This window comes from Pelophylax lessonae, assembly GCF_965119305.1.
Source record: "Pelophylax lessonae genome assembly, chromosome: 3".
NCBI classification, from domain to species: Eukaryota; Metazoa; Chordata; class Amphibia; order Anura; family Ranidae; genus Pelophylax; species Pelophylax lessonae.
Window position 1 is genome coordinate 663,584,584 of NC_138770.1, and position 11,224 is coordinate 663,595,807.

At 44.1% G+C, this 11,224-nt stretch overlaps 1 protein-coding gene across 1 annotated transcript in view; it reads left to right on the plus strand.

Moving 5' to 3' along the window:
• The window catches only part of PLCB1 (phospholipase C beta 1), a 1,154,983-nt gene extending 1,144,206 nt beyond the window's left edge, over positions 1-10,777 (plus strand). Inside the window, exon 32 of the mRNA XM_082249959.1 lies at positions 8,733-10,777. Coding sequence (XP_082106085.1) covers positions 8,733-8,963 — 231 coding nt within the window. The 3' untranslated portion in view covers positions 8,964-10,777. The remainder of the gene's footprint in view (positions 1-8,732) is intronic.
• Positions 10,778-11,224: the final 447 nt, after the last annotated feature.

The window sequence follows — 11,224 nt, forward strand, 5'->3', positions numbered from 1 at the left end:
CCATCAAATCACAGAGGCAACTCAAGGAATATCAATAGATAAGTCTTGGGCAAATATCAATTGGCGTGGACATCAAATGTCCAATAAACGTATCTTTTTCATGCGGCTGTTTAGGAAACGATGGTTGCGCTCAGATACTCTTAGTTGGTTGGTCTGGTCGAGACAGAGCCGGTGCTTCCACTAGGCAAACTAGGCAGCCACTTAGGGCGCATTGCCACATAAGGGCGCAGCCACGAGTCAGTACTCACTCTCCGTCATGAATGATCCTTGTGAGCTGAGGAAAGGGGCGGCAGTGGGGGAGGAAGAAGGGACAGAGGCAGATGCCAGGTGTCTGGGGCAGTGGCAGAACTACCAGGCCCTGGCTTTCCACCATTATTGGGGGAGCCCCAAGGGGCAGGAAAGGAGCCCACCGGAGTGCTATCTGCATAATGATCCTCTTCGTCTGGAGCTGAGCGGCCTAATCCCTGGGCGGGAAGTGACTCTCTAATCTGAGCTGGTGGGCAGCCGTTCATTTCCCTGGGTCGGTATTAAGCAGGGAGGGGAGGAGAGCTGAACCTGAACCGGAGCTCGACACTGGAGGGCGGCACCTTTACTGGGGCAGAAGCGACGAGGCAACGGAATGGTCTGAGGATGTTGGTGATGAAGGAGGTGCGGAGCTCTCTGACTGCTGCTTCTCCCTCCACCAGGAGCCGGTTGGAGCTTTGGTGAGCACTGTGCTCCAGGAGAGGAGCGTCCTGGGAGAAGGAATCAGCAGGATCATGGTGAAGGAGGGCAGAGTGGGGGCTCTCTTCATACCGCCCAGTTAGTGTCCCCAGAACAGGGAATCAGGGTCCCTGCGTGTGACATGGAGTATCCCTGGTGTGAAAGAGAATTGCGGTCACCAGGTATGCCATGGGGAATCGGAGTCATGGAGGAACATCAGGGTTCCTTAGGTGTGACATGGAGGAACATCAGGGTCCCCAGGTGTGACATGGAAAAACATCAGGGTCTCCGGGTATGACATGGAGGAACATCAGGGATCCCTGATGTGACATAGAGGAACATTGGGATCACTGGGTATGACAGCATTACATGGAGGAACCATCAGATCAGGGTCACTGGATATGACATAGAGCAGTTTTTAACCCCTTCCCTTTTTATTTATTTTTTTTTGGGGGGAGGGGGGGCGCAAGTAGCTGATCTTGCCTAGGGCGTAAAACAGTCTAGCACCGGCCCTGGGTCGAGAATCAAATGGAAGAGTTGCCCTAAGGAATAGTAATAGATATGGCTTGGACAAATATCAGTTGGCATGGAAAAATGTTTATCGGACACCAAATGTCCAATAAATGTATATTTTCTATGTAGAAAACGTCATATGGTGAAGATCAAAAATACCCATCAAATAGCAGAGGCAACTCAAGGAATAGCAATAGATAAGTCTTGGACGAATATCAGTTGGCATGGACATCAAATGTCCAATAAACCTACCTTTTTCATGTGGCTGTTTAGGAAATGATGGTTGCACTCAGATACTCTAGGTTGGTTGGTCTGGTAGGTGCTCTCGGTTGGTTGGTCGTGTAGATAACGTCATATGGTGAAGCTCAAAAATACCATCAAATAGCAGAGGCAACTCAAAGAATATCAATAGATAAGTCTTAGGCAAATATCAGTTGGCATGGACATTAAATGTCCTATAAACGTATCTTTTTAATGCGGCTGTTTAGGAAACGATGGTTGCGCTCAGATACTCTAGATTGGTTGGTCTGGTGGTCTGGAACATCATATGGTGAAGATCTAAAATTCCTATCAAATGGAAGAGGTGCACTAAGGAACAGTAATAGATATGGCTTGGACAAATATCAGTTGGCATAGACACCAATGTCAAATACATGCATCTTTTTCATGCTGTTCTTTAGGAAACAATGGTTGCACTCAGATACTTTAGGCTGGTTGGTCTGGTAGGTAATGCCATAAGGGGAAGATCACAAATCCCCATCAAATGGTAGAGGTGTCCTAAGGTACAGTAATAGAAAAGGTTTGGACATATATTAGTTGGCATGGAAAAAATATGTTTATTGGACAACAAATGTCCAATAAATGTATCTTTTCCATGCCTACTGATATTAGTCCAAGCCATATCTATTTCCATTCCTTGGGGCACCTCTGCCATTTGATGGGTATTTTTGATCCTCACCACATGCCATTATAAAGTGTATCAGTCTTCTCACCTCTGTTCAGGAAGTGGTAAATCTGAACCAGGAGTTCATTAGAAGAGTAACCTTCCTGGCAGACAATGCATTGTGGCACATATGTCTAGCACTACTCCCTTAGGAGCTGCTGGTGACGGGTTCCCCTGGGTTACCCTTAGCAATAGCAGCACAATAGTTTAGCGACTTTACAGTGCTTAGTGCTTGGCTCAATCAAGAAACAGTCTAGGGGTTTTGGTTTTTTGTTGTTTTATTGAGAACTTGGATAGGAGAAGGGATTGAGTGGGATACTCCAGCTTGAATAAACTATGCACAATTTGCTGGGACGTTTAACTGTACTTGAGTGCGGCAAGGCCGCTGCTTCACCTTGTCAATAGCGATGAAGTAGTAATAAATGAACTGCTTTAGATAAGCTGTACTGTACTGCAGAACACTCTTCAGGGCCCTTCCTGGCACCCCCTTTTGTTCCTATTCTTCAGGGCTTTCTACATGGCACCCCCTTTACTGTAATACTCTCTGTGTGAGCTAGCTCCTTGATCCCCTGACTTCATGGAGTGGTCCCCCTTCCTGGGCCAGACCCTTTGGCAGGTCCCTCAGTACTCAGACACTGTTTTTCCCAAAGGACTCTGCCAGCAGCTCCACCTTCAGTTACACCGGATCCTCTGCAGCTCCGCTCCACACCTGGTTCACTAGGCTGACCGCCTAAGACCACCTTCCTCACTCACTTCTGGAGGAGAGACAGCCGTCCACCTCCTCCTGGGACTCCCGCCAAAGACACCCTGTCACATGTCCCCTCCGTATTTATGGTCAATCCCAGGATGCATTGCGAGAATGCCCTCCCACTGGGACTGCCATAGAATATGATGTGTCACTGGCTTGGTTTCTTCCACTGTCCAACAAGCTCCCTCATTGGATGCAGTGGGGACACTCCCTCAGACCCAGTGAATCACACCTGGAAACATGTGACAGGCAACCTAATAGATCAGGCTCCCCTGATAAGCAGCAGGAGCAATAGATGCTTTACCTAGCACCTACCTACCTAGGAGGGTGCTACATCTGTGTATATCACAAGATTGACTACACAAAACTACAAATTATATATATATATATATATATATATATATATATATATATATATATGTGTGTGTGTGTGTATATATATATATATATATATATATATATATATATATATATATATATATATATATATATATATATATATATATGTCTTGTGTCTATACTCTTTCTTCTTTTTGGGTATATATAGTCCTATGGCACCAATAAAGTCCCAATCGCCCCATGTTTTGAGATTCAGCAGTGCACCTGTGTGAGCCCAACTTGCCGGGGAGGTTCTTATGCGCCATTCTCCATTCGACATGTTGATGGTCTCCCAGGGTTGCCCTGTAAAACACTCTTTTTTGTTTCCTTTCATGCTATTTTGGACATAGGTGCCTATGTTCTAATATTACATTTTATAGCCTTATGCATAAAATTCTGTACCAAAACTACAAATTCAGGTAAAACAGTAACTCTACAAGTATTTTAATTATGTATTTAGCTGTGTTTCCAGAGTTTCCTTCTACTACCGAATAAACCTGTTAATATTGTCTTACAGTCAAAATTTGCTGTACCGATATTTGCTTTATGCCTTGAATGTGCCCTGAGACTACATCATTTTCTAGTGCAGGCATGCATACAGCTTTTAGCAGAACAGTCGTGGGAATCTTGTCACTTGTCACCAGTAGGACCTGAGCTATATTTGTTTTGCAAACAGGAAGTAGTTTAGTTTTTATAGCATTCCGCTCGCTACCTTTTATGGACACTTAATTATACTAAATATAGAGCAGACATGGAAAGCCTTATATTACCTCTGAACGAAGCAGGCTGAAGATTGTGCTACTGAACTAATAAAGATCGAGGGATATCTACGCTCTGTGGTTATTTGTTGAAGATATCTTCAGAAATGGTGCTTATTTATTTCCATAATATAATGTTTTACACTAGGATTATATTAGTGGCCATCATAAGACCAGTATAATACTAACAGGCTACTAGATGGGAGGTACACTGGCCTTATGGAGACCCCATCTTGAAGCCTAAGAACATCTTATGCAAAATATATATATACAGTGCCTTGCGAAAGTATTCGGCCCCCTTGAACTTTTCGACCTTTTGCCACATTTCAGGCTTCAAACATAAAGATATAAAACTGTAATTTTTGTGAGGAATCAACAACAAGTGGGACACAATCATGAAGTGGAACGAAATTTATTGGATATTTCAAACTTTGTTAACAAATAAAAAACTGAAAAATTGGGTGTGCAAAATTATTCAGCCCCCTTAAGTTAATACTTTGTAGCGCCACCTTTTGCTGCGATTACAGCTGTAAGTCGCTTGGGGTATGTCTCTATCAGTTTTGCACATCGAGAGACTGATATTTTTGCCCATTCCTCCTTGCAAAACAGCTTGAGCTCAGTGAGGTTGGATAGAGAGCGTTTGTGAACAGCAGTTTTCAGTTCTTTCCACAGATTCTCGATTGGATTCAGGTCTGGACTTTGACTTGGCCATTCTAACACCTGGATATGTTTATTTGTGAACCATTCCATTGTAGATTTTGCTTTATGTTTTGGATCATTGTCTTGTTGGAAGACAAATCTCCATCCCAGTCTCAGGTCTTTTGCAGACTCCATCAGGTTTTCTTCCAGAATGGTCCTGTATTTGGCTCCATCCATCTTCCCATCAATTTTAACCATCTTCCCTGTCCCTGCTGAAGAAAAGCAGGCCCAAACCATGATGCTGCCACCACCATGTTTGACAGTGGGGATGGTGTGTTCAGGGTGATGAGCTGTGTTGCTTTTACGCCAAACATAACGTTTTGCATTGTTGCCAAAAAGTTTGATTTTGGTTTCATCTGACCAGAGCACCTTCTTCCACATGTTTGGTGTGTCTCCCAGGTGGATTGTGGCAAACTTTAAACAACACTTTTTATGGATATCTTTAAGAAATGGCTTTCTTTTTGCCACTCTTCCATAAAGGCCAGATTTGTGCAGTATACGACTGATTGTTGTCCTATGGACAGAGTCTCCCACCTCAGCTGTAGATCTCTGCAGTTCATCCAGAGTGATCATGGGCCTCTTGGCTGCATCTCTGATCAGTCTTCTCCTTGTATGAGCTGAAAGTTTAGAGGGACGGCCAGGTCTTCGTAGATTTGTAGTGGTCTGATACTCCTTCCATTTCAATATTATCGCTTGCACAGTGTTCCTTGGGATGTTTAAAGCTTGGGAAATCTTTTTGTATCCAAATCCGGCTTTAAACTTCTCCACAACAGTATCTCGGACCTGCCTGGTGTGTTCCTTGTTCTTCATGATGCTCTCTGCGCTTTAAACGGACCTCTGAGACTATCACAGTGCAGGTGCATTTATACAGAGACTTGATTACACACAGGTGGATTCTATTTATCATCATTAGTCATTTAGGTCAACATTAAATCATTCAGAGATCCTCACTGAACTTCTGGAGAGAGTTTGCTGCACTGAAAGTAAAGGGGCTGAATAATTTTGCACGCCCAATTTTTCAGTTTTTTATTTGTTAACAAAGTTTGAAATATCCAATAAGTTTCGTTCCACTTCATGATTGTGTCCCACTTGTTGTTGATTCTTCACAAAAAATTACAGTTTTATATCTTTGTTTGAAGCCTGAAATGTGGCAAAAGGTTGCAAAGTTCAAGGGGGCCGAATACTTTCGCAAAGCACTGTATATGTGTATTTTTTATTTTTTGCAAAGAAGCCTGCAAAGCATTGCAACCACGCTCACTGGATCCGAGGTTCAGTTGCAGAGGCTCCTGGAGGCTCTTTCTACAACTGTTGAGCACCATCCCTTGGTTCCACCCCCTACCTACCTCCCAGTACTGCCCCCTTAGATCCCTACTAGCAACATAAGACCCCCAGCAACAATTGAAGCCTGCAAACCATTGCAACCACGTTCACTGGATCAGAGGTTCAGGTGCAAAGGCTCCTGGAGGCTCTTTCCACAGCTGCTGGTCTATACCAAGGTACGGACTTTCAGTTACTGAGCTGGAGGAAGTGTCATTGGACAAAAAGTGTGGTGATCATTGCACTTATGTTCAATTGATACCTACAAGCTCAGATCCTGTATACAGTTGCCCATTGACAGGGCTTTTTTTTCACAGAGAATAGGTGCAGGAACTCCCCCCTTCTGAGTTACCCATTGTCTCTGTCCACCCCCCTACCTACCTCCCAGTACTGCCCTTTTTAGAGAATACAGAACCAAGTACCATTTAGTGTTGCTCAATAATTTTTATGGAATTTGGTAATGATAACAAGAAAAGCAGCAAAATAGATCCTCTGCAGCCAGCAACAATAGACTCCCCCAGCAATAATAGATCCCCCACACAACAATAGACTCCCCCAGCAATAATAGATCCCCCACACAACAATAGACTCTCCCAGCAACAACTGACTCCGCCCCAGCAACAATAGATCCCACCCCAGCAACAATAGACCTCCCATAAAGCAACAATAGACCTCCCATACAGCAACAATGGACCACCCACAGCAAAATGCCACACCCAGCAACATAAAATACACCCCACCAAAAATAGACCCCCATCAGCAACAACAGATCTCCCAGTAGCCAGCATCAATAGACCCTCCAGCAGCCTGGAAAAATAGACTTCTCCCTCAACAGTAGATCCCTACCAGCACCATAAGATCCCCAGCAACAATTGAAGCCTGCAAAGCATTGCAACCACGCTCACTGGATCAGGGCCATCTTACCAAATGGGCATGCTGGGCAGTTGCCCAGGGGCCCCACTTGCCTGGGGGGCCCTACTTGCCCAATGACCCAGCCAAGCATTAGTCCCTATTCCCGTGTGCATCCCGCTGCTGAACTTAGCAGGTGGCAAGCACCTGTCGGCCCTGCACTGCTGTCAGGCCACTTGGGCCAAGGAGGGGGAGCCCACAACTGCCTGTCTGCTTCCACTGGAACAGGCACACACAGGACAGTCAAGTCTGACTCCCATCTGTGTGTGTGTGTTCACCGGACCCAGCCACCCAACTTGGCAGCTGTCATTAGCCTGGCACTGCTGTACCAATAAATATAGCCTTATCGATAATTTGCATTTTTATTCTCGTGGGTGATTGTGTAGGCGGGGCCCAGTGCACTGCATTGCCTGGGGCCCTTAAATGCTCTTAAGATGGCACTGCACTGGATCAGAGGTTCAGTTACAGAGGCTCCTGGAGGCTCTTTCTACAGCTGCTGGTCTATACTACCTACCAGCAACATAAGTCCCCTAGCAGCAATTGAATCTCCTACCAGCAACAATAGACCCTTACACATAAACAGATCCCCACCAGTGACAATAGATCCCCCAGCATCAATTGACCCTCCAGCACACCCCACACCCCTTGCTATTACATACATTCAGTGCTGGAGGAGTCGGCACTGTGTTTCCCAGCATTCCCGCTGAAAAAAAGCCCTGCCTGCACACATGAATGGCTGTACATGGGTATACCCGTGTAAAGCTTCTGATGTATTCTCCCCACTTCTGACAGGACAGTGGGGCAAGGAGAATGCCCAGGCAATGCAACTTCAGCACCTTAAAGCAGCCACCAGCTAGGACACTCTGGGGGTGGCTTGGACCCCCATATCCCCACCTTATCTACTGCCCTGTTGTTGTATGAAGTAAGGGTCCCCAGAAGTGTGCTTGGGCTTGCTTTTTCATCCTTGGACAATCCAGCATGTCTAAAGAAATGCAAAGAATGCAGTAGGGTTGATTTACTAAAACTGAAAAGTACAAAATCTGGTGCATGGTAGCCAATCAGCTTTTAACGTAAAGCGGAGTTCCACCCAAAAGTGGAACTTCCTCTCATTTGCTTCCCCCCCCCCCCTCCGGTGCCACATTTGGCACCTTTCAGGAGGAGGGGGGAACGGGTACCTGTTTTTGACAGGCACCCTTTGACGGCACCGTCCCTCGGAAGTTTGGCCCCTTCCTCCTTCCCCTGCCGCCGAGTCAATCCGAATGCGCAGCGCGCTTCGCACATGCGCAGTAGGGACCCTCCCAGGAGGCCGCCAGATTCCCTTACCGGCAATGGCGGCGGCAGCACCCGACAGCCGATGGAAAGATTGGCTGCGGTGCTGACATCGCTGGACTCTAGGACAGTGAAGTGTCCTAATATTAAAAGTCAGCAACTACAGTATGTGTACAGTGTGTGTAGCTGCAGTGCTGACTTTTAATTTTTGGAGGGGGGAGGCTGGAACACTGCTTTAAGCTTGTTCAATTAGGCTTTGACAAAAGACCTGGAAGCTGATTGGTTTCTATGCAGAGCTGCACCAGATTTTGCACACCCCAGTTTTGGTACATCAACCCCAGTGTGTCTTATGGCAAAGCTTTAAGTGATCATGTGATTGTTAGAAGGGTGCAATTTTTTGCTTTTATCTAAAAAAATATATTAATAAAAACATTCGTTTTGCTTGAATATATAGCAAACATTGTACTTATGTCCATTGTTTGTCTTCCAGTTGCAGGTTGAACTTGATCAAGAATATCAAGACAAATTCAAACGACTTCCCATGGAAATCCAGGAGTTTGTCCAGGAAGCTATGAAGGGCAAATTTAGCGAGGATGGTGAACATAGCTCTGCACTCTTAACGCCTGACAGCGGCAAATCTCCCATTTCTGGAAACCATAAAAGCCTGGATCACGAAGAGGAAGGAGAGGCCGGAACTCCAGAAAAATCATTTGACACTTCACTCTAATGTTGATTGCAACGTGGCAATACCTTATTGTGCTGGTAGGGGGGCGCCTACACATCGCCTGTTCCTTATTGTGTGCGCTGTGAACGCTGCCCCTAGTGGTCAGTGTCGGAAGCTTAAGTGCTCTTTTTAAATGCACCCTTCCAGAAGAAGTCGATTTGTATTGCACTCAGCAGTAATTTTTTTGTAACTATTTAACACTATTCTATGTCTTGAAAGAGTTTCTATGTAGGAATTAACATGCATTCAGTTCTGTATTGCTTCTTTGTTGGTGTTGCACAACTGAAAGTAGCTTCCAGCCAAACACACATTACCAAATAGGCAAAACAGATCAGTATGGTGTGTTCTAAGCTTTGATTGAAGTCTACGTTCAGTAGACTACAGACCAGCATTTATGTTGGTTTCGGGGCTACACCGTGATTGACGGATATTTTTTGGCTTACTCACTAAAGCAGTGTCCTGCGCATTACTATTGTGCAAAGCCAAATTTACCTGGCGGCCAATCAGGAGTCTGCTTTGCCTGACTCCATAAGCTGTAACTTGGCTGCTATGGCTTGCTGCACGTTGCATTGCCTTATTAAGTAAGCCCGACTGTCCTTTTTTTTTAAACTGCACCTGAATAGCTAAATATTTGCTTTACGTTTGCACTGAAAGATGAAAACCTTTTGATTTGCAAGCACTGGTGGCTTGCCCTTTTTTTTTTTTGTTTGATATTTTATGTACTTGTTATATAAGTAATGACAGTTTTACGTCTTGACAGTGGTCAAAGCTTCGGAAAGGCCATCGTAGGAAGTATTTATCAGTTTATGCGTGTGCCCACAGTTATACCTCAGAGGTGTTGAACATGTGGGTTTTATTTATGGGGAACTGAACCCTCAGGAGAAGAAAAAGGGAGCCAATTGTGCATGTCGGAACAAAGAAGACTAACTTCTTGGTTAGATTCTGCAAATTAGTAAAATAAAAATAGGTGTAACAGTTTTTTTTTTTTTTTTATTCCTGTGGTATTAGTTGTTGTATTGTACGTTGAAGTAGTCTTTGAATATAAATTAATAAAAAAAAAAAAAATATATAGATATATATATAAATATATAAATATATTTTGCAGGATCAAAAATATTAAAGTATTATAGTTTATGTAAACTTTTATGGAAACAATACAAAATAAAAAATAAAAAAAAACAACAAAAAAAAACATATTGTGCTATAAAAAAAAAAACACGGACATTAAGCTGTACAATGTTGCAGCTTCTGTAAAGTGATCAAATTGTTCTGTTTTATAGGTGACATGGTTCCATGTTCATAGAATTTACAATGGGGACAGATCAAATTGTGAACTCCGAGCCACACCGCCCAACATACCGGCAACCATTCAGACTGCTCAGTATTCTAATGAGCTGTTAACAATTTCATAGCTCAGGAGATATTGGGAGTCACGTTCTTCGTGTGGCTACAATGTATAAAGTAGTACTTGCTCGTTAATTGTTGACTGTAGGCTTTTTTGAAGAGAATATCAATGGTGACAGATAAAATTGTGAACTCCCGGCCACCCTGCCCAACATAACAGCAGTTATTATGTCAGACTGCACAATATTCTAATGAGCTCTTAATGGTTTCATAGCTCTGGGGATATTGGGAGTCACGTTCTTTGTGTGCCTACAATGTATGAAGTAGTACTTACTCTGTAAATGTTGACTGTAGGCTTTTTTGGAGAGAATATTGACTCGGCAACCATAGTTCTAAATGCAGTGTGTGAGTGTCTGTAGATCACAAAGGTTCTTCTATGACAATGCTGGGTTTCCTTGTGACCGAGCTGTTTCAGTGAAGCCCATCAAGGAAAGGTGTTTATTGGTCAAGGGACCCTAAGGAAGCAGCTATGCATCTGATGACCTAATAATAATGATGGGTTTCCTTTTGACCAAGCTGTTTCAGTGAAGTGCATCAAGGAAAGGTGTTTATTGGGCAAGGGACCCTGAGGAAGCAGCTATGCCACTGATGACCTAATAATAATGCTGGGTTTCCTTGTGACCAAGCTGTTTCAGTGAAGCCCATCAAGGAAAGGTGTTTATTGGGCAAGGGACCCTAGGGAAGCAGCTATGCCACTGATGAACTAATAAAGGATCTTCAGAAAGAAGAGATATTTGGTGTTCGACTCATATCCATCTATCCACAACGCCCATCTTTCCACTCCACGCAACATAATGGCAGCCATTATGTCAGACTGCTCAGTATTCTAATGAGCTGTTAATGGTTTCATAGCTCTGGGG